This window comes from Hylaeus anthracinus, unplaced genomic scaffold (genome assembly GCF_026225885.1).
Source record: "Hylaeus anthracinus isolate JK02 unplaced genomic scaffold, UHH_iyHylAnth1.0_haploid 12002, whole genome shotgun sequence".
NCBI lineage: Eukaryota > Metazoa > Arthropoda > Insecta > Hymenoptera > Colletidae > Hylaeus > Hylaeus anthracinus.
This window is the reverse complement of record NW_026534349.1, coordinates 11,879,418-11,904,994: the sequence shown is the minus strand read 5'-3', so window position 1 is coordinate 11,904,994 and position 25,577 is coordinate 11,879,418. Positions and strand designations below refer to the sequence as shown.

Sequence of the window (25,577 nt, the reverse complement as noted above, 5' to 3'; positions counted from 1 at the left end):
ATATATATATATATATATATATATATATATATATATATATATATATATAATATATAATATTATCGATCTGTAAATTGTTTGTAAATATCTGAATGTATCATGGAATGCACGAATTTCTTGAGTTTAAGTAAATACGATATAAAATTGTGTTTATATTAATTGCGTTGATATGAGCTAATGTTTATCAGCTAAGATTTATGTACATTTAGTAGTTTATAGTTTGTCTAGGAGAATGAAGAGTAATTATATGAAATTTCATTTGGATTGAACGAACATAGTGGAAGCTAGAGGGAGGTGGGTAATACACAGACTTTGAATTTTATATTAATAATACTCTGTTTAATCTACTGTGTAGATTGTTTATAAAGATGTAAATATATTTTGAGCATACAATCTGCTTATAAATATGCAAATATATTGTAAATTTGTGAAATGTTCATAAATGTATTAATATATTCTATATTCAAAATTCTTTATGAATTTATCGATATATCTGTAAACTAATAAATTTATTAGAAATTCAAAAATTATAATTATAATTCCACACATTTAATACATGTTTGGATTAAGATTATTATAAATTTATTACACATTCATTATAAACGATAATATACATTTGTTATAAATTTGTCACATTTATTTGAATAACCATTCCATCTTTTATGAATTCAAGACTTAAGATAATAACAAAACGAAGCTTTAAACATAGTCGAAGAAAGTATTTGCTTACATTGCAAGCAATTGTGTTTTACAGACGTCTCAACTGTTCCATTTCTTTACTTTCGTTTTCTTTTATTTTCTCTGCAAGACGAACGGTGCTTGCTTCCTTAGTAAAGAAAATAAAATAATATAAAATAAAGGTAGATAACAATTTCTTCCGAGACGTCGTGGAATTCCTCGAATTGCGAGGAACGTTCGTAATTTCCTCGTTTTTTGTTGTTGCAGAAAACTCAAGGATGTGAACAATCAAACTAGCGCAAATGCCCAACAAGGCACGGCCTCGTCGAGAGTGGTCTCCCCAGTCCCCTATAGATGTATTGTAAGTATATTTCAGTATTTATAGAGCGTAATAAACCATTACCTTCACCGAGGAAACGCATTGAAAAACTTATCATTTTTTATCTACGAAGATAGACAGTTTTGTAATGAAATTCTATAAAATATAAATCTGAAAACCTAATCGGAGAATACCTACTCCTTATAGCAAAGCTACCAATTCTATTTGTATTTGTAGACATCATATCTTAATTGCAGTATTGAAATATGTTTCAAGCAAAAATTATAAATTATAAAAATTCGCTGCTACTATTTTTTTATTTTAAGAAACCACCACTTACACCAAAGCCACTAGTTTTATCTACATGTATATGTGTAACTGTTACTTCACAATGAATAGTGGAAATGTTTTCGATAAATTATTATTATCTACTATCCAATATTATTATCATTATTATCCAAGAATGAGAAATTTAAACTTTTCAAACTTAAACACTGAATTTTGTTTTCAATTCTTTTCTTAACAAAATCAAAGACTTTCACAAATAGCATAACTTTAATTTGACACATTTTTTTTAATATCATTTGTAATTTGGACATTTTATGAGCTTAGATAAAATGTCGAATATATTCTTCTTTCTTTTAATATATTCGATTGGCCATATTTTAAAATAATCTGCAAATCTTTCAATAATTGTTTGATAAGTATGTTGAAGTAATCCTCAAGGCCAAGTGCAAGAGTATATCGTTTTAATCCTTGCATAATTAATCGACCTCTGACGCCTGGTCTGGGTCGCACGTGAGAAATTAATTGTCCATTATTTATTCAAGCGCTGCTTTAAGTGAAGAATATCGAAGAAGGAATATATTAAACTACCGAATTACATTATATTATTGAATTTAGAATTGTCATTCGAATCACCTACAGGTATTTACAGCTACGTCATTGACATATTGAAATAAAAGATACTTAGAATTAAATAAAACAATATTTAACTTAATTCGATGCAATTTAAATGGAGAACATTGGAGATGGATTATATTAAATTTGAATTATCGACAATTTCAGTAATGTCATTTGTATCAGTTACAGATATCACAGCTAAACCACCAGACAAAATTAGCGGAACATGTAGTCCTGTATACCAAGTTTTATCCGCCATCTTGAATGTCATTTGGAATCAGCGACCTCAAAAACCTCTGTATACCAAATTTCATAAAAATCGATCGTCAGGAAAAATGGATATAAATGTTTCCCTTTCAAAGAACTTCGAGAGGTCTCCAACCAGGAAATACTACAATGTTTACTATTATGTCACGGAATTTAGAGGGGTGTTCCTTCCAGGAAATACTACAATGTTTACTAGTACTTCTCGGAATTGGAACGGCCTTGCAAGGACACCATATATATATCAGTCATTTAAAATTGTCTATAAAATAAGAAACTTTGAGGTGTTTTTGTTCGATTCTAACAAAATTCAAATCGAAGGGTGGAATTTCTACTATCTAATAGGTAGTTACTATCATTGGTAGATACTCTTAAACAATTGTTTTCTTTAAATATATAATTATTAAATATTACCCTCATTGTACAATGTAACTCGGCGTGGAATTGTCCGATTCGATTCTAACAGAATTTAAATTGGAGAACGGAATTTGAATTATCTAATAGATTGTTATGATCATTGTTAAATATCCTTAAACATTTGTTTTATTTATTTCTGTACTTTATTTCAACTTTTGCACACACCCAGAAGACACTTGAAGACTACTCCTCACGAAGTTTCACTGAAAACTCTCATAACTATGAACATTTACAAAAGTGTTCCACTAATTTTGTACAGCAGTTTGTATCTTTAAACTGAAATTACTTGCAATCAAATAACAGTATTTAATTCAGTGGAATGCAATTCGATATTCTAACCAACAAAAGATAGAATTTAAAAAAATATACGACAGATAAAATCTTTGTCAACGAATATTCTAATACTATCCTTTGTTACATTTAAAATAGTTGAGGTACTCTTGATATTTTTGAATATTTCATTGTTGCAAATTGTTTACTCAATTTCATGTCTAACTTTCCTTATAAAATTATATCAATTATATAATATTATATAATTACAACTACAAATGAATATCCTATATTCACTTTATATATATTTTGTAAAGAAAGTCTTCAAATCAAGATTTTAATATAATTTTAATATAAGTAAAGAAATATTTTTTTAAACCGTGACTCGTGACTACCAGTGTTCGACTATTAATTGAGCTCGGACGAATATACTTTGTTTAATAATAAAAGAAAACCTGTTAACTTTGTTATGATGGTCGGACCAATGCGAATGTTCTTTCCTGGCAAATTAGCTAATTAAAGTTTCTGGGCTAATCTTCGTGACGAGAAGATCGTTGCTTTCCGCGGATTCTAATTGAACTAGTTCGCAAGATAAGGTCTTCAATTTTAACGCAACGGACATGGCGAGAAGTCACGAACTGGTCGACGCAACCGGATGCAATTAGAAGGTAGAAACGTTGTACGTTCGGCTACACTGTCCCAAAACTATACTTATAACATACCTGCGGCAATTACTTCACGAATTACATGGAAAATTGACGATGTAACGGAAAAGCTGCCCGGAACCTGGCAGAAGCATAATCGCTGTTTCGTCGTAAACGGAACTTCAACGTTATACGAAAACGAAGGTACAAGCGAACCTCCGAAAATTATTACTCTTTCGTAGGGATACTTTACTATATTTTAGTAGTTAACATCTGTAATAGTTTCAGCGTTAAAAATTCATCTACGATATCAGTTTGTAAAATTGATGACAACTGTAAACTTTATGTGTTTCTAATTTTTAAACAATTTCAAATCTCGAAAAATAATAACTTAAACCTCTCTGAATATAAATTTCACGATATTTTAATGTCACTTGATTTGAACTAATCTACGATAAGAATTGTTGGTTCATCTGAGCTTACGTTGTATTAAATATGAAATTCAAAATGTAATCAGAGACTTTCTTATAACTTCTATTATTTTCGTCCTATCTAGATAATATTTTAGTTATTCTTTACGTTTTCAGAGAAAGTATAGGTTACTTCGCGAAAAAAATTAGCTACGTTTATTATAATAATATAAAACTAGAAATATAATAGTTATTTCATCGTAAATGAAAATGGTAGAAGCGAACCTTTGGAAACAAAAATTCTTTCGTAGGAATACTTTAGTACATTTTAGCAACATTCACCATGATACAAATAAATATAAAGAATAGGTCTGTATCTTTAACAACAGTTCCTGAGTTGAAAATTCGTTTGCGAAGACAGTTAAGATTTATGGAAATCACGAACTTTGAGGACTTGTATTTTTTATACAAACTTTAAACTAAAAAGAGGATAACTTAAACCTCCCCTAATTCCATATAGGCTTCAAGATATTTCAATATAACTTGGCTTGGACTGGTCTGTAATAAGAATTTTTCGTTATTAATTTGAGCTTATACTGACACGAGTCTTTTTGTGCTTTACAATAAATAAATGACTCTAGTTTATTTAAATCGAAATTAATCAAAACAATCCATGAATATTGACGACAGAAGAAATCATAATTTATTGGAAAACATGAGAAAAATAGAAAGCGTATAAGAATAAAAAGTAGTCATTGCATGGTCTACTGACAATTTTCATGGAAATTGGTGAGAACTGTAAACTTTGTGGACTTGCAATTTTTAAACAATTACGAAATAAGAATAATAATGACTTAAACCCCCGCTAATTTCATACAGACTCCAACATACTTCAATATCATTTATTTTAAACTATTACATCAAGGTACACTTTGAGCTTACACTCTATTATTAACACAGAATTCAAAATGAGAGTGTTAACGATTTCCCTGTTAACTTCAACTGTCTTTGTCCAAGTTCTAGTAACATTTTATTTAGTTACTCTTTACTACCCTGGACAAACCTAAAAAATTAGTATATAGTCCACGTAATAATCATATTCTCCAAAATTTTAATACCACTTGTCCCTTTAGTAACTCTCGTCCTATCAATGGAAAAATGCAGAAACGTTCGTTAGTCGGAAATCGGTCGTTGGCACGACTGTTAACCATCGAAATAGCGATTTGTCACAATAATACGGTCGATGGGTTTCCAAAGAGAGATTCTGGCGATGCGAGATAAATATTTGGCGTTGCGCCGAAAGCCAACTCTCTCTCTCTCTCTCTCTCTCTTTCTCTCTTTCGACTACGGTCGCCAGAATCAACTGATCGAAACCAGAGAGTAGAACGATTCTGCGGTTTTTCAACGCCGCTTGTTTCCCTCGAATTGCCTTCCAGCCGGCCAATAACTTCCTTTCTCCTTTTCGAAAGTGGTTGGCGAATCCGAATTTTTCGCGACACTGGAATTAAACAGCGACTTCCTCCGTGGTTGCGATGCTTTTTACTTTCTACACGATGAGGCTAGCAATAGAAGACTATGAGTGATTAAATTCTTGACTATACGGAAATTTTAAATGACGAATAAAAGCTAAACGACTACATTAGGTTTACGGAAATTCTTAATATCTTTGCTGCATTGTTTCCTCTTTCGTTTGACGTTATAAGAAGTTTTTGATCGCGCTTACATCTATTATCAAAGTAATTTCGATGTGTACTTGGCTCTTTATGCAGATAAAAGTCAGAACAGGGGTTGGAGGAAAATGTAAACTACTTTACATTTTACACTTTTGCACTTTCCATTTTTCCACTTTTCCACTTTCCACTTTCCGCTTTACACTTTACACTTTTTATATCTAAAGATCTTATTCCAAGTTCGCAGCCATTAGCTCGCTATTATTCGTGACGAAGTATTGTTCGTCAATATCAATGTTTATATATCGTTATATCTGTTGGCTGGAATAATTAAAAATTAATTTATAATAATAGTTACATTAATTATTAGCAAAACGTTCAAGCAACGACCGAGAATATGACTTTGCTGTAACATTACACCGCATGGACAGCGGTAGATGCTTTTTTGAAAAATATTCAAAATCACGAAGAAGTTACGGAAGTTGATTGTTTTTCTGACGATTATCCTCACCCGATACGGTGTATCTGACATAGTATGTCGTGGTTTGTTCTTAGATAGCCCCGGGCAGAAACAGTTGATTTATCGATTATAGCAAAAGCAATGAAACTGGAGGTGGCTAGAATCGCAACATCGTGCTATCCTCTTCGAGAAATCTGTTCAGCTGAGTTTCTCGATCACGTATGTGAAAGTTCAGTTTGTTGGTGGTTTCCAGCTTTTCCTTGGTGACGTCAATGTGATCATTGACTATCTAGGTTAGAAATCACTGCTAGGTAATCTTCCAACTTTAGAAGAACCCCTAAGTATCCGCATAACCCGCATTTTAAAATTATTTTATAGCACATTTTGGTTGTTTCGATTATTTACTTCTGCTTGATTCAATTATAATTATTTTTACAATAAGCAGCCAAGGCAAATTCATGCTTACAGTCGTTAAACGTTAGATACCATATTTTCGTGTAATCAGTTTGAAATTTAGTATATTTTTCTCGTTGACGTCAATATGTTCACTGCTATATAGATTTCTAATTCTAAAAGAAACTCTAAAATTTCAACACAATCAATGCATTTTAAAATTATTTTACAGCTCATTTTGCTGGCTTCAGATTTTAACTTCTGCTTAATTCAATTATAATTATTTTAATACATTTTCGACCATGGTATGGCGCTTCTTGCATTCCGTTTTCAATTTACTATATTAACCTCAACAAAGTTGACATTTTCAGACAAGGAGTAAGTGCCATCTATACTGTATATTTAAACAATATGTATTGGGTTGTCCGGAATGTTCATGTCGATTTTTGGTAGGTGGTACAGATCTGAATATATCGAAGTGGTTGAAAACAAATAACATGTATCTATCCCTTAAAAGGTGGAAAGGTTGTGGAACAAAATGGCACCTATGTAATTCAATAAATATATATTAAAATTCAAACGTATTTTTGAATTTTTCTTAGAAATTGCCACGAACTCTTTCCGGACAACCTATTATATTGTATATATTTATACAATGTGTACGATGTCAGTTAGCTAGAAACAAGTTAATAAAGTTGTCAACCAGAGAGCACGAAATTGATCAGGGTTACAATAGTTTGTCAGAAATCAGTCAGCACGCTGAAAGCAATTAGGCTTCCATTTAATCAATCAGGTTGGGCGCAGAAGCACCGAGGCCCCTAGTTAGCATTAGTCAGTCGATTTAGTCAGTTTTGGACTTCGGCCAATTTAAGCCTACGATCCGATTCCATTAGTTAGTCGTCAGCCATTTAATCAATTAGTCAAGGCGAAAATTAGGTTGCAGAATCATCCTCGATAAATTAAAATTACTTACATACCCTTTGAGCATTTATTAATATTACAATTGTCAGTTTCAATGAGGACTCTACCTAGATAAATAAAGAATACTTCGATTATAATTATCTATAAGCAATTATTACTATTAACTTTCTTAACCTCAATGAAGTCTATCTTGAGATAGTTGTTACTAGAATTACGCTATCGTGTAGCTAATTAATTTTACATCAATGTAATTTCTAATTTTAAGGACAATTGTCTGTAGAGATCCCTCTTTGAGACAGGAAAAATGTTAATGTTCATCAATGCCCAAAAGCCGTGTAACATAAGTCACTTTTAAATAGTCAACGTTATTTATATAACAGTCAAAAGTCTCGTAATTCGATATGAAATACGAAAATCTTTTTTTTTAATTTCAAGCACTAGTCATCGAAGTTTTCAAAAGATCTGACTCAATGTTGTTGTTATAAACTTTAAGATTTCACGAATTAACATGTTCCTATGCGTTTTAATATTCACAATATAATGCAAAAGAATAATTTTCCACTCTACGATGTATTCTAAATCCATTGTGCATAATTTTTAGTATTTTGTTACAAATTCATATATTCTATTCCAGGTTGAATCATTCCATTTTTTACAAGCTCTGTGTGCAGAAATGAAAAAATTGTTTTTATTCTTAATTAATTCATATTTTTCTTCTTCCAATTTAATCACTCTGTTAATTATCGATGATATTACAACGGATTACGAGTACCATTTTATTCGATTTTCGCAGCACTTACACGCGAAAATGATTAATTAATCTTACTTAACAGATACTTATATCAGGCAGCTGCCGTCAGCATTTCCGACGTGATTACTCTTATCTGGTGTACATTTTCTTCCTCCGGGAAGATCCCTTCGTTCCGCTAGAGTGCATGCGGGCTTCCTTGATTTATTGTTGCCACCGGTATCGATAAAACATCGCCGTGTTCGAGATGCAATTCGAGCAAACGTGCCACTATTAATTTCGTCGCTTCGTTAATCATTGGGAAGATATCTTTTCTTCCCACCTCTAACACCCATGCATTAATTGCATAAGGCTTTCGATATTTCATTGCTCATGCTTCAACATTCGTCTATTTTTCCAAAGATAACTGATAGTAGTGTGAACAGTGCTTCGTTGAAGGAGAACACGACTGAATTGACACAACGTAGTTAACTATTTCTGGAAAATTGTTTTCACAGTAAGTTACAACCATTTCTAAATTTAATTCGTTACAAATTATTTCAAAAAGTATCATTCTATCTGAAATACAATTTAATTTGTTCGTATTGCACCGTATGATTTATTTTTAATTCGTATTTTTTCAATGAAACAGAATTTATTTATCGTTTGAGTTTTGTTTTTAATTATTTCTGCTCAGTGTTATTTATTCCTGATTATTGTATTTTTTAATGGGGTATTACGTATATATTTCTGGGCTTCTTTTCTACTGTTTGTATTCTTTATCGATTATTTGTTTAACAGAGAAGTGAATTCTGTTTAAAATAATATTTTTTTATAAATGTATCCAACAATAACATACAAGTAAATTATTATCAAATGTTAGGAATTATTTATTGCTATTAAAAAGATCCTAAATTTATCACTCACGATAGAATTATAGTACCTCAAATTATTTTCATAATTTCGTAACCTCGATATTAATAAGATAATTAGAGAAACAATGTTACTTTGAAGTACCATATTCTATACTGAATATTATTTAGAAAAATTTAATTTACATTACCAATTAGCCATTTACCCTACGTCGAACTTTGTTTTGAAATTTTTAATATTATTTTGCTGGTTATATTAAAGCATCATTACGTACAGTAACATATAGAATATCTGTTAGAGAATATTACAAAGAATATTTGCTTATTACAAATTACAACCCTTCATGAGCACAGTTTTCATTAGGATTTCCCTTAATAGATCCCTTAATAGTCTCTCGGATCAAAGGAGATTGCACGTGACGTACTTCTCTGTAATCGCAATACTATACAAACAGAATAATGATAAGAAGCTACGAACAAACTGCCAATCCAAACAGAACGTTGCAAAATCGTTACCAAGACCAGCAGGATATTTTTCGAAAAATGTAGACAGGCACATTTGAGCAATAAATACTACAGAAGCGGGGCGCTCTTATCTTTGGTTGCATTTGCATACAGACACTTTGTATATGCCATTGATAAATGCGACACCACTCAGGAAGTATACATTTTTAAAACGAGGCATTTTAAATTTCTCTTTGCTTAAAATGCGTATAATCTCGGTACAATAAATCCCGAACGCAACAAGACCGAAAACAGCGAAATTCTCAGCGATGAAAGTACACTGTTTACGCGATTGCGAGAGTCTGAAATGCCTCTCTTTAAAAACGTATATCCCCTCGGAGGTATCATATTTGCCAAAGGTACACACTAAGTGTCTGCGCACGGTCGTAACCGAAGTTGCAGCTGAACGTGTATCATGAGAAACCACGGGCTGATCAGGCTACCCAGATTACACCTGCTACTACGCATGAGGTTCTCATAGTATTTTTGGCATTACACCTTCGACTACGCATGAGGTCATCAAAATGTAAAAATCCATGAGTCACGAAAGTTCGAGCGATTTATTCCGTGTAATTTTAAATTAATAGCCTCAAGAACGACAGTTTTTGTAAAATTAGTAAAAAGTATGAAGTTTGGAGGCTTGTATTTTATAAACAATTAGCTGCGCCTCGCGGTTACACACGCGTGGTATACTATTCTGATTCGCGTAGGTGCAATAATTATTGTAGTATTTACGTAAGTATGTCGTTAGGTACTTCGTAACTTTAACTGGGTGCGGAGTAGAAATAGATTTTTGTACGTAAATGTTAACCCTTTGCACTCGAGGCCTTTTTTTCTGGTATCTACCAGCAACTCGAGATGCTTTCTTAGCATTCTATTTCCACGAATGCTAAGATTATATTGACTTCGAAAATGAGATCTCTAATTTGAGATTTGAGAATCAGGTCACTTTTGCCTCAACGACAATCATTTTATTGGCACTTCGAGTTCCGAAGAAATTAAACCTAAAGAAAACCTAATGGTGACTGAGAGAGTAGTCACCTCTCGAGTGCAAAGGGTCAATGACTAATTCGGTCGTGTGACGAATGACCTAAAATTCATTTCTCTGTGAATTTTCATTTTTCATTATCTCCCAAACGATGCGACCAAATAATATGCCGTGGAGGGTAAATTTTATCTTCATGGAATTAAATATAGCTTCGGAACGTCTGCTCTCAATGGCGTCTTGCTCGAATCTGACAGCTTGACTTCTTCTCGCTATCTTCTTGTTCCGGTCGCGAGCACCAGCAGGCCTTGGATCCATCCAAAGGATGCTCGCAACAGTATATTTATTTCAACCATCGCAATAAATGTAACAGATGATCACCTAACAGCTGTCTAATAGTCCCTCAACAGACAGTTGCACACCAGGAGTACACATAGTTAGACTCTATGATTTACTTTCCACCTAGCTTAGTATCAAACGAACAAACACCAGTTTGACTCTAATAGATGGTCGTCCACATCCAATAGCATATTTACCTCGCCAGTAGTCGTCACGTCACACTGTAATAAAAGCTGTCGTAAGCAACATTCGCCTGAATTACCGAGCACATCGAAACTCTACTCCGATAATCACCTGGCCGGGAACAAGAGGCGGTGCATAAATGTATGTCATCGGAAAGGCGCGCGATGAGGAACGAGCTCGTTATTATTGGCCTCTGAATCAAGCTCGACAGAGACTGCAAGCATTACCAGATTACAACGTGTCCCTTTTAATCCTGCGGCACGCGTGGCGGTATCACGCAACGTCGGCATTAGTAGCGGGGCCCGCGAGTCGCCTGTAGCTTATACTTTCCACGCCGCAGGAATTATTAAGACCGCCATAGTTACTGATCGTCGCATGCATACTGATAAGAGCCCGGTTTACACGGTCGTTCGCATGTGTTTAGGCGACGCCGCGCGCCGCACGGCTTCATCGTGCAAACGTGCCACGTCGTGTTTCGTACGTTCCTGTTTCTACGAAGAGATAAGTATTCCCATGGAAAACGCAACGCGTGGAATTCGCGTGGTCCCTTAAGTATTTTCGCGAGCGTAATTGAAATTTGATACAATAACCTTACGTCGAGGAGGCGCGCGAATGGCCCGTTGTTCTCTGGTCGCCTCGTTGGGAACGAGAAACGCATAAATGAGTCAAGTCGAGTTCTTTACTGAGATATGGGTGATCGTGAAATAATTCATTGAACCGACTTTAAACATTTTTTCGGTAATAGAAAGCTACACTATCTCCGTGTAACATGGGCTATGTTCTTTTTTTTTTTTTTTTAATTTAATGTAATTTGTTTAAGATCGCATCAACATCACAGGTTATTAACGACCACCTTTCGGTTATACAACTTTGACACTAGGTTACATTTGAGTTATTTACAGTTGGTGTGCATTCATACGTTATTACTTAAATTTAAATATTGCATGAAACTAATTATATCGGCTGCCACGTGTTCATTATTCAGTGTTGCTTGGAGATTTTCTGGTACGTTGAATTTGCTTCTACTTGGTTGCAAAGATGGACAGTCAAACGAGTGCTTAACTGCGATAATGATATCACAGTAGGTACACATCTTTGGGTGGTCTCTAGACAGCAAAGGCTACGTTATATTTTGATAAAAATACGTTTTCAATTTGAAATCTGAAGATTTGTAAATCAAGTCGAAAGGAAAGTATTGCTTGGCTACTTTATCGACGTACGCTGACCAAATGGTTAGATATGCGTGAAAATAATGTAATACAAAAATATTGGTTATCAATAGACGTAAAAAAAAAGTCAGCGACATGATATACCTAGATTTTAAATTTAAACCACGATAATGTATTTTATATTAAAAATTAATTGAAAATTATAAGGTGCACTTTAAGGGTACTTATCAGGTATAATATAAGTAAAATAGATAAAATAAAAAAGAATCATTTTATCATTTGGAAAATTCCATGAAGATAAAATTTGCCCTGCACAGCATATTATTTGGTCGCATCGTTTGGGAGATAATGAAAAATGAAAATAATTCACAGAGAAATGAATTTTAGGTCATTCGTCACACGACCGAATTAGTCATTAACCCTTTGCACTCGAGAGGTGACTCTCTCAGTCACCATTAGGTTTTCTTTAGCTTTAATTTCTTCGGAACTCGAAGTGCCAATAAAATGATTGTCGTTGAAGCAAAGGTGACCTGATTCTCAAATCTCAAATTAGAGATCTCATTTTCGAAGTCAATATAATCTTAGCATTCGTGGAAATAGAATGCTAAGAAAGCATCTCGAGTTGCTGCTAAATACCAGAAAAAAAGGCCTCGAGTGCAAACGGTACTACCCTAAACTCTAAACCCTAATCGTAGACTCTAACCTTCTGCAGCCACCTACTGATAAATAAAAATGCATAAATTGGCATGCGCCTGTTTGCAGGTGGATGTCCCGCTCTGCTATGAGGCCGGCCGAGGGCGACACTTCGGACTGCATCCTGGTGGTTGGCATATCCAGACCGAAGATGGCCGCCGCCTTCCTCACGGTCGTCCTCCTCTCCCTCTTTCTGACCTTCCACATTCTCTACGACAGCGCGGTCTACAGCCTCCACGCGGCTTCCGCCGTCGAGGGTCGCACCGTCGAGCTCGTATCTCAAGTTCGCGCCACACCGCCCCTGCTCTTCTCCAGCAAGGTCCATTTCCCTCGCACTAGCAGACATCTACCTCAGGCGATCATCATCGGGGTGCGAAAGTGCGGCACCAGAGCCCTCCTCGAGATGCTGTTTCTCCATCCGCAGATACAGAAGGCCGCTGGCGAGGTACACTTCTTCGATCGCGACGATAACTACGGAAAGGGTCTCGAATGGTATCGGAGAAAAATGCCCTACTCGTTTAGGGGACAGATCACTATCGAGAAGAGTCCTAGCTACTTCGTCACGCCAGAGGTGAGTGGGAAGGGAAAGAGGACTTTGGACGGGGGGATAACAGGCAATTTTGGCTTTGAGCAATGTTGGTGGGGATCATAGTTAACCCAAAGGGAAGAAATGTGCTTTTGTGACGGACAAATTAGAAGAACATACATTCCATACTTCAGGTTCTCGTCTAAGATTTGAATTTAGGGATACATATAGGGGTGGACATCCTTGACCCAGTGAAAGGAAAATTTCTTTGTTGAAGAATAAATGAAGAGAATCCACGTTTCATATTACAGGTATTCTTCTAAGGATCGAATTTAGGGATAGATGCAGTGGTGAATGTGATTCACTAATGATTTTGGAATATACTTGACCGATCTATAAGTTTCTTTCTTTAAGAACAAATGATGAAAGTCCGCGTTCCATACTCTAAGTATTCCTCTAAAGAGGGAAAGCCGCGAACTAGGGGTCACCGATTTGAGTCAACTTTTAACACGGTATAGCACTCTATTAGGAGAGCTTTTGAGCAAAGCGGAAAGCGGTAACATTATACCAAGTATTTAAATGAATGAAAATATTTGGCAATCATCGAAAAATGATTTAATACGTATTAAATTACTTTATATACATGAAGTTATTTAATGTACTATTCTTGAGAAGGTAATTTAGTAAACCACACGCGTATATTTAGTTTGTAAGTTCTTTCAAAGGTTCTTTCACGAAAGTGGCCACTGAACTCGTGCCTGAATATTTCCATTTAAATTCACTGAGTAACAAATATAACATGGCAATGTGACCAGAAAATTGATAAATACCGCAGGTTAATATCGGTCTGAATTTCTCTTTATATCGAGGAATATAATCAGGTACGAACAGTTTAGTCGGATTTTACTATAAAATGGAACCTCTGTTTTCGTTGGTAAAAAGTAGAATAAAAATCACAAGAATAAAGAGGTAGAAACAGAGGGAACTATGAGGACTGGGTAACAGGAACGGAAAAACCAATTCTTCTAGAAAAATATTGCCGTGCAGTGGTAGAGAACAGATAATATTATGTATTTTCTAGGTGGTTTTATGCGGGGCAATATTCCTACCACTTTACGAGGTATGCAACTGTTTTATATCCCGTTTATGGTCAGATTCGCCCACTATTTTCTAACACATTCGATGCTCCACAACGATACAGCCGGATTATTCATTATTCAATTTTAATGACAGATAAACACTATCGTCCGTCTCGATCTGGATTTATATTATATTTCCATTATTTCGCTGTAAATTACAATGTCGTTTGGCTTATGTTAATCCAGAAAAGTCTAGGTTAGAGCCGCATTCGATCAATATTAGATTAACATCGTTAATCTCTAGGTACCTTGAGCTTACCGTAATTAGGAATTTATGAAGCGCGATTCGTATAACAGAACCGTTTTAAATTAAAAAACGTACAAGAACAAATTATTTTTAAGTTTCCTTTATGGAGTACGTTTGTTGTAATAAATTTAATTAATAGAATTGATTGAAAATTTAATGAATTGGTTTAATGAACAATTCATATATTTTCGTGTAATTAATTGTAAATTGTATAAATTTAATTAACTTGTACGTATAAACAGCTATTCAATGGCTTTCTATACACCCTAATTATATTCTATTATTAAAGTGAAAAGTTCTTCGTATTGAGATACAATTTGTAGAAAGCTAATTATATTATATTTTAAAATAAAAAGAAATCAACACTATTTTTAGAAACTCAATTAATTTCCTACTACGAAACTTTAACTGAGAATTAATAACTGTAAGTTTAAATGTAAATTAATTTATCCAATTCTATTTTAAAAAATTCATACGTAAAATATCAACAGTTATATAATTTTATATTGATAATTGAAAAATTCTTGTGGCATGTAGAGCAAGAGGACAAATAATCTCATTTTCATGCGCTTTATTCGTTCAAATTTTATAATTCCGCTATAAAATTAGAGAAGCTTTTTTCTAATGTTTTTCGAAATCGGTTATATTTTTTTTCCAAAAATGATTTTATCCCTCTTACACGTTGTGAAAATTCCTATCGAGATAAAATTTTATCTCAAAACTATCGAAGATTCAATAATTTAACATCTGTCGTAGTATTTAATTTGTTAGGTTATTTAATTTACAAACCGCATTTGTGACGTGTGAGGCGAAGAAAGAGAATAAGCTCACGCGTCACAGCAATTTATTTAAAATAGATTTATATATATTTTACTTGCCTATCGGCAAGGTCAGGTCTTTGTCGCAGCAGTCCCGTACGAGCCCTGTCTCGTATGTGAATTTTTATTTCTACTTCTATTTCTATCAGGATTCGGTCGGCAGGAAATTATTAAAATAAATACAATATCGTTTTCTACTGAAAACACCACTACAGAATGTATTTGATAGACTATTTGGTGTTATTGATAAGACTGTAATATGATTTGAACAATTTAGATCTAAATATTGAACTTGAAATTATAATTTTGAACGCGTTAAGACCGTAAGTGAAATATACATTTGGTTATTGAAATATTATATACGCGCTTTCACTCACGCTTCATCCGGACATTAATGAACATATAAAATTGTCGGAAGAAATATACATGTGAATATTCAGTAGAAAACAAAATCAATATAAAATACCTAGGATACCAATTTAGGCTTACCCCGGAAATGAAATATTTCATTTATTGATATCCCAGTGATCACAATCAGAGTGTTCATACATAATATATATATATTGTATTAGAGGAAACAACTCACCAATAATTTTCTTTTGTATAACTAATCGTAATTCGAATGGTTCGAGGTAGGCTTCCTTCCTTCTTACAATGCAGCGATTTACTCGGAAAACCGTTGAAAACTGTTGAAAAGAGAAGCACACCACACGCGAAGATGATTTTAAGATGATTAGGAATTAATTAAACGCGAAACTCTAATAACGGAAATAACGAAAGGAAATAAAACTAAATAAATAAATTAAATATGAAGTTAATATATAAAACCGATTTAACGAACGACCCGAGTTTTGCCTACCGCTTACTTCGTATTACGATACTAATGGGTACGCACTGTAACTCTTATACGGCTCGCTCGGACTTACTCGCGCTCACCGCGACTGAACGAGAAGAAGTGATGAGATGGGAGTGGGAGAACGTTCTAGAAGCTTTGGAGACAAAGGATCTTCGAACCACGTGATCGTCGCTAGTTCATTAAAAAAAAAATTCCTCGAAATTTCGCGACTCGGTACACGCGAGAATTTGGTGTTTACAAATTGTACCTCGTCTCGCGTCTCGCGGCCACCAAGTGGCTCGGCTCGCGCGGCGACAACATTGCGCGAGGACGAAGCACGCGGCAATTTCATGCTATGGTTTCAATGTACGAAGCGGAATGAACGTTTATTTCTAACACGCAATATTTACATGTCCTTCTTCCAATGATAACCGTTACTTTGAATTCGAACGCTATGGTAATATTCGATGTGCTTATCTTTCCAACAATAACATATATATACGCCGCTGTTACATTACATGATTTTACGCATTTCATTCGTAACAAGCAACGCACTTATTATTTTACAATGATTTTTCCGCGAAGCGGCGTTGCCTGCAAGGTGAAAGTGACGTGACGACGTTGATTACAAGGAGGGAATGTGTATTCTTTCTCGTAACGAATTTAGCGGACTACCATCAAAGGCTAGGTTTGTGTTCGATTAGAACGAAGTCGGGATGGTAAACCATCTCGAACACCGATGAACTGCCGATGAAATCAAGAAAAATAAAAAAATGAAAATGTCGGCACGTAACACATTCAAATGTATTTTCATTATCGTCTCACTTTTGGAATTAAATTTTTAACACTTTAGCTGCGGATGACGCACATGTGCGTCCAACTGAAAATATATGGCTGGCTTTATTATTTCTCAGTTTTCATTTTGTTTGTTCGGCAATCATATAATATAAAAAATAAGTTACCACAAATATATGTTTTTCAAAATAATCATATCAGAACATTCGTAAGAAATTTTTCATTGAAAAAAATATCATAATTGCAGCTCCCAGCGAACGGCTACTTATTTTCGTCCGCAGCGAAAGTGGTCAATTCCTTACTGAAAACTCCTATCACCCAATTCTAGGGTGACGAACTCGTTTAAAACACCGAAAAATTGATAAAAAAATGGGTGTTCAACGACCACAAAATACACGGATTTCCTCCGTCTGTGTTCCAGGTACCGGAGAGAATCCACGCGATGAACGCGAGCGTGAAGCTGTTGCTGATAGTGCGCGAGCCCGTAACCAGAGCGATATCGGATTACACCCAGCTACGAACGCACGCCGCGACAGCGTCCACCGTAACGAACGGGACACCCCGTAGCGTTCAGCAGCTCCAGCAGCAGCAGGCGTCGCGCAGCTTCGAGGAGCTCGTGATACGATCCGACGGCACCATTAATGAATCCTACAGACCCGTCGCGATCTCTCTCTACCACACGTACATGCACAGGTGGCTGGAGGTATTCTCCAGGGATCAGATCCTTGTGGTGAACGGCGACCAACTGATCGAGGATCCAGTGCCGCAGCTGCGGAGAATCGAGAGCTTCCTCGGCCTGGAGCCGAGGATCGGCAGGCACAACTTCTACTTCAACCACACGAAGGGCTTTTACTGTCTGCGCAACGAAACGTCTGAAAAGTGTCTGAAAGAAAGCAAAGGCAGACGGCATCCACGCGTGAGTCCCGTGGTCGTCACCAAGCTGAGGAGGTTCTTCAACGAACACAACCAACGATTCTACGAGCTCGTCGGCGAGGACCTCGGCTGGCCCGAGGAATAACCGTCGTAGAGACATCGGTTCGATCTCCACCGATGACACTCTTGCACGCAGTCGCAATGGATTGTCGAGGCAAGAATACAACTCGTTCCAAAAAGAATACTTCTCTGAACACATGGATCCGGGAGGAACACTTCCCTACGGAAGAGTTCAGTTAGTTTCAAGAAATCGCGAGAACAGCCTTGGATGAAGCCGAGGAATCCCTCGACGTGTCCCGAGACGAACAACGAATCCAGAGAGAGCCTCGTGTATCGCAGAAACTCGGCTGGCCCGGTGTTCTTAGCGAAGTCAACGCGACCGAGGACTCCTCTACTCGGCACGGTTGAGGAAAGGATGCCACTCCTAAGGAACGCCTCGAAAATTACGAAATTCCATGAGAAATTCGAAGAAAGTAGGTGAAACATCCAGTTTGACGGCAATTGAGGAGGCAGACTTTCGAAGAACTCTGTGAATTAGGCAACTCGAGCATCCAGATTGTCCCCGTGATTGTCGAGTCGTCGAGATGAAGATTCAAGAGAAGATTCAAGAGAAGATCCTGTCGAAGAGCAGTCTTTCGTTGGAGAGATTGCGCGCTTGTGATTGTGTCGCTGGGAAGCGCATAATCGTTGGCGTCGTTCATCGTTTCAACGAATGCTGGAAGATTCTTGCGGAACGAAATGCTTCTAACTGGCACACCTCATCGTGGAGAGAATTAAGGCTGATCAGGATGAGTACCTTTTATATTTTACTGATTAGCTGTAAGATCAAAACGGGCTAACGCGTCGATGGCGTTGGACCTGGCAGCCTGTACGTCAATGTGCTCGATTATTTAGAGAAATCCTCCTCGCAGGTTATGGTTTCCATTTTCATCTAGTTTCAGGTGATAGACTAATATCTCTTGCGTTTGTTATCGAGTTGGAACTCGATTTAAGCGTTGTTGATATTCTGCAAATAAGCAATCCACTGCTTTTCACCAAATTCATTGTTTGGTAACTGTATCTGAAGAATTCATTTGTTGAAGTTTTTTTTCTGTCATTTCTTAACCTCTTTTCATACGAAAAATTGATTAAAACAATGTTATTATTGCAATAACACATATGTTTCGTGGTTATGCGTGTTATACTCCAATTTAACTTTATTTACTTGTGGTGAAGTCATCGAGACAGTTTTCTTATTTCATTATATTCGTTGAGTATTCATCGAACATGTTGCGGATAAGTACTAGGTTGTCCGATAAATTCCCGGACACTTGCTACCAATGAACCAGTTTACAATAACATTATAATCAAACAGTAATTATTTTTCAAAATAAATCCCACTAAATTCCATCTTTCTGCCAATTGTTCAATTTTGATTTGGATCAAATGTCATAAAGAATTTTAATGTCAAAGATTCAAGCATCAAGTGCCGACAAGTAGCCTTTTTTAATTCAAGGATACTTCGATTCTCGGGTACATTTATCGAGAGCCACAAATAATTCAAAGAGCCGCAGGTTGGCCCCCCTGCTACATACCATAATTTTTCCGCAAGCTTTCGTAAGTTATTTCCCCGTACTCCTCACACATTTGAATATTTATCATCCACATTGAGTTAACGTCACAACCACGCACGAAAAGTCGCGAAATTTCAAATTTCAAAATTCAAACCTCGATTTCAATTTCACCGAGCACAGTGGATTGCTTATTCGCGTAGCTAACAACGAGAGGATAGAAAGGCGCGATACGATTCCTTAAAAGTGCAACAATCCTGCGGGCTCTGTCGGAAGGGCGCTCGAGCACGCGAACTCGAGTGGTCGTTGTTGAAGAGCCCGTGGCAACGAGCGAAGCCATTAAATCGAGTGCATGCAATTTAATGGATATATGCCCTGGCCAAAACTCTTTATTATTAGCGGCGATCCTGAGTCCCCTCTTGCGTTCGCGTTTCAGTCGCTCGTCCTTGCGTGCTAATTGCATCGAATTGCTTTTTCGAATGCACCGTCGAGGCCGATTTCTCGCCATCGATCGACGCCCTGGAAAAAGATCTCATCCTCGAAACTCGACGAGAACGGGCGGACGGGATTGGGGGTGGGGGGTCGATAATAATCGCGCTGGGCGACAACTATTGTATGCACCGAAACGCGAAATTTGGCACTTAGCCCGTCGAGCAATTTGGACGATGCGCTTTCGACAAGCACGCGTATTGGGTTAATGGTATGTTTAACATTTCAGTGAGCCGTTAATTAAAATCAACAGTCCAAGAGCGTTTCACGGTATTAATTGAAACGGAAAGTTCAAATTGTTTCCAAGATTATCGGTCAAGCCTCGATACCTATCGGGAGAGACGTTGATTAATCCGAAATGCGAGTCGAGTGGGATTCGACGTAAACGATTGTTTTCCGAGTTGATGATTCTAAGCCGAAGCAAGAAATTCTTGTTGAAGTTTATTCTCGCGCTCGAGCTGCTCGCTTAAGTACGTGTAAAATCGAATAATTCACGCAACTCGTTACAAACGCAAGCTGAATTTGAACGCGTCGATGCTCGGGGCGTACATAATTTTCGCGACGCAAAATCGAGCCAATCTCAGGGAAGAAATCACCTCGTAATCGCCACGCCCGCGTTACGTGCTCCGGAGGATACGCACTTTCAACTGAGAATCACGATCCCGTTCGAGGCTAGTTCATTCGCTCGGTTAAAGAAGATTTCAAGATCTAGAATACCAATAACTTCCTAACGATATGTAACGCACGCTATAGTCGCGTTTCGCGAGATCACGTAGCGCAGGCGATGGGAAGATATTAATTTTCACTCGACAGAGTGATGCGTTAAGGAACAAGAACACCAAAACATGGTACAAAGTTTATCATCTATAAAACTTCTCATCTATTTCTATTTTTTCATTCGAGAGGCAGACCAAGCTGTTGCTTGAGAGGCGTCAAGTATAGCTTTCGCAGACCCGCTATTGTACTTTAACCAGAATTTTGGTTGAGGGGATAGTCTGGCTCAGAAAACGCAAAAGGGCAAAACTGGTTTACTTTACAAATTCAGGGCCCTTTACTGGCACTGGTTACAAAATTTTGTATTTGCAAGTGTGTGCATGCGTGAATGTTTTTGTGTACATGTATACGTATGATATGGTTTACCAGAGAATTGAGAGAATAGTAATGTCTATATATGAATTATTTACTAAATTTTTAAGAAACCTATGTATATATGAGTAAACTGCGTGTGTATATGTTGGCCTTTTGTTTTGAACATTAAGAGTGGTTCGTTAAAAAATGGAGAATTTTAATATGGTAACGTATGTATACGAGGCACCGATACTATCAATCTTTTGAATAAATTCTGTGCGTATCAGTACGTGTTGAAAATTACAGGAAATTAAGGAATTTAATATAGTAACTTCTGTATATGGGGGACTGATACTATTAAACTTTTGGATAAATTATGCACGTGTGAATATGCGTATACACGCATTTTGATTTTTGCTGAGTGCGTCAGTTTCGAAACTCGAGGAATTACATCAGGAAATTGAGAAATTTGGTACGGTAATTTCCATATATGCAACATTATAGCCTCAAACTTTTTAATAATTTCTATTATATACGCATGGATGCGTGTATGTGTGTACACATGTTGGCCTTCGTTTTGTTTATATATCAGGAATGGTTCATTAAGACATTGAGGAATTTGCATAGATATGTGTGTATGTATGTATACATGTTGCCCCTTGTTTTGTTTATATATCATGCGTGGTTCATTAGGACATTGAGAAATTTAACCTTCTAACGACTGGCCTGGTCGATATATCGACCAGCAGTCAGGTTTGGGACTCCACGTAAGAAATTCATCGAATTTATTTATAAATGTCACGTCTAATAATAGGTCGATTTTAACTAACATTTCCCCGCTGTTAAAAGGCTAATAGAGTAACTTAAGTACATAGGACACTATTAAACTTATGAATACATTTTAGATGTATGGTTGTGTGTACGTATGTATGTTGGCATCTGTTTTGCTTTATACTTCAGGTATGCCTAATCAGAAAATCACAATTAGTACGATGACTTCCATTCATGAACTGATACTATTAAATTTAAAAACTTACAGGCCCTCAATCTAAGATTGAACGACAGCGGTTGAAAACTCCTTTGCATAAAAAATAAAAAGATTCATATACATTACATCAAAAAACATTTTTTTTTTTTTATTTTTTGTGGATGCTTGATAAATACAGTTCTGTTATCAAACGCATCAGTAAATCCAAAGCTTAAATTAGAAAAGTCCTCGTTCAATTCTTTATCCTTGATACTTTCAATTTATTATTTCCGTTTGATCGCAGGATTTATCAGAAAAACAAGACTGGAACGGTTTTCAACCGTAAACAATTTCTTTATGTATGGATATAGTGTTATAGCCGAATATTAAGGCTCCCTACTTTGATCAAGAAAAGAAACAATGTATATGTTTGTATGTTGATCTTTGTCTTCCTTCATACATGCGTTGTGATACACCAGAAAATCACGAAAATTTTTACGGTAACTTCTGATGCTATTAAATTTCTGAATACATTGATGGATGTATCTACATGTATGGATCTGTGTATGTATGGATGTGTTTGCATGTTTGCATCTTTTGATTCATACTTCAGACTTGGTTTATCAGAAAATCACGTCATTTCGTATGGTAACTGCCACTTACACGAGCTAATGGTACCATCACATTGTCGTAAACTTACTGTATGTATGAATATGTGTATGTTGCATATTGGCCTCTGTTTTGCTTCATACTTCAGGTATGCTTTACCAAAACATCACGACATTTGGAATGATAACGTTCATACGCGAACTATCGATGCCATTAAATGTTTGAGAAGTTTCTACGTGTTTGAATGCGTGTACGTTTAAATGTTATGCTCTGCGTTTGCTTTATATCAAATGAGTACTACATCTGAGAACCGTCAAACATAACATAGTACCTTCTCCATATACACACGCAGATCAGTGAAACCATAAAACTTTCTCAAAAATATACTCTCGGAAACAATATCAACATAATCCCTGTCACATGGCCCTGCGGTCTTGAAACTTCAATCAACTAATTATTCTTTTAAAACAGCCCCGAAAACTTGATACGTTCTACACCAAGGGGAATTCCGCGTCAACATAACCAGCTTTTTTTCAAAGTTCCCCGCCAGACTAACCCCTTAAGGAGCAACTCATTAGCCCGGGAGCACGAAATTAACAGCGCGCGCGGAATCGCTCAAACGTGCCCCAGTAGGGCTAACGAGTTTATCCAACGCAAAGGCGGAGGATCAGCCGAGCATACAGAATCGATCCAGCCTCCGTCTGTCGAGTGAATCGCTGTTAGAAATATCGGTGGGACAAGGGTAAGGGGACGTAGGGGGGAGTTTCGACGGACGATCTTCGATATCAGACGATGGTATCCCTCAGGAGCGGTCCCATCCGAGGTAAAACGAGGCGAAGGAGGGTCGTTACTCAGAGGGGCAGACGTCTGTCCGTCGATTTTCGAACTCGAGCACATTGTACGGCTGGGCATTTAGGTCGATCGATCTCTACGATAAGAGAGAATGATCCATCGACGCTGTTACCCGTTCCTCCACGTGGCTGCGCGCAAGACGAGCGTGTCTTGTTCCACGGGGTTTAGGTCCGACCTAACCCTGTGTCTGACAGAGATGGGCAAAATTTTCGAATAACGAAAGCAGGTCTACTTTATGTGGGAATAATTACGTAACCAATGGAACAAGTTGCTCACGTTTGGAAGAACGAAGAACTCATAACTATGATCGAGAAGAAAGGGATCCCTTTGCTCGTCTCGATCTTCGTCACAAGCTACAGTCGAGAGGACTATTTGCCAAGCAAACTTGGACATAGTGACTCTTCGTTAGCAACAGCAACCAGAGCACGATCCCTGAAAATCAATCCACTACGCTTTACGCGTTGCTTTTTCTATACACGAGCTGGTACAAATTCAGCGCTTTACCGACTGGTAGCATTTGGACATACAACTTTTAACCCTACAGTGTCCATTGATCCATAACTGCCTCCCATAACATTTAGTATTATTTTTCATTTACTATTTTAAAATACAAAATGCACAGCAGTGTGTACACCCATCGAGCATAAGGTTCGTAAATGGCACCAGAGTGTAAATAACTGATGAAATCAATAGAAACGCTTTAATGAAAATGCCTGTCTAAATGGCGTCGAGTGTGAAACAGTCTAGTCACAAGATTTAAGATTTCTGTGTTATACTTTGTGTTTGTTTCCGTAATATGAAACAAATAGGGCCTGAATTTTTTTTCTCCAGGGAACTTGCAAGGCGTTTACTTTGATATTTCAGGGTGACGATGGTCTGCCAACCGTCATCAATATTCTTACTGATTATCGGAGACGTATTATACGATCGAGACGTATACGTCATCTTATGGAACGATTAAAATTATTTGGTGAAATAATTGGTAAAAGGACAAATCGAGGGTTAATAGGCTACCAATCGGTAATGTGTTATGTATCGCATTGAACGAACCTTGTTTCGATATCTTTTTATTTATTTTCATCAATGAAACGACTTTGCGTCCCTCTTCCCACTCATACGCGTTATAGCGCTTTTCTGCTTGAATGAGGGATGTGTCACTTTAATATCTGATGCACTTGGAGAGTCAGAATATTAATATGATTTTAAGTTAACCCCTCCGGTTTATTCGAATATATATTCAGTCAAATAACAGAGTGTCCGTCGTTTGGTTCTTTAATTTTTCTTTTCATCAAGTTTCTGTTGCTCAGATTTTGCCCATCTCTGACTAGGCGAGGGAACTCGCGCGTACACCATAGAGATATCGTAGATAAAGCGGAGGAGTCATACCACAGCTAAAAAGAGAAAGAAAACCGCGGTACCCCGTCTATCTCCATCTACGATCCCATTTTTATGTTAACGACGGAACAATTATCTTTCATACTTTTAATAATTACCAGACTGCGGATTTTTATGCACTTATTTATACGCGAATGAAAACAAATAGACAAATGCAAAAGTATCTGACGTATCAACGATAATATACACGTTGCGCCATTTTCAAGATGATATGAATTTGAATTTGCAAAATATGAATTTGCGTAAACGTATCGCAGTCTGATAATTGAATATATTTTTTACATTCACATTAAGGAAGGCACAGAGATGTATGGGATGCCTTGGGGTTTTTTTTATTCTCTTTTTAACGGTGGGACGTTTTCACTTGCAGCCAGACTTATGTCTCCCTGTTCTTATCTATAATATCTCCATGACACGAACACCTTGCCACGCGTACAGAGAGTGAGTGACTGAGTGAGAGAGAGAGAGAGAGAGAGAGAGAGAGAAACACACACACACACACACACACACACACACACACACACACACACACA

At 36.6% G+C, this 25,577-nt stretch overlaps 1 protein-coding gene across 4 annotated transcripts in view; it reads left to right on the top strand.

Annotated features, from left to right (window-relative positions):
- The window catches only part of LOC128891870 (heparan sulfate glucosamine 3-O-sulfotransferase 1), a 204,030-nt gene extending 182,224 nt beyond the window's left edge, over nucleotides 1–21,806 (top strand). For all 4 annotated transcript variants that reach the window (XM_054151787.1, XM_054151788.1, XM_054151785.1 and 1 more), the window contains 3 exons: nucleotides 946–1,039; nucleotides 12,891–13,392; nucleotides 17,603–21,806. In XM_054151787.1, the coding sequence (XP_054007762.1) occupies nucleotides 981–1,039; nucleotides 12,891–13,392; nucleotides 17,603–18,199 (1,158 nt within the window). In that variant the 5' untranslated portion in view covers nucleotides 946–980 and the 3' untranslated portion in view covers nucleotides 18,200–21,806. The remainder of the gene's footprint in view (nucleotides 1–945; nucleotides 1,040–12,890; nucleotides 13,393–17,602) is intronic.
- The last annotated feature ends 3,771 nt before the right edge of the window (nucleotides 21,807–25,577 follow it).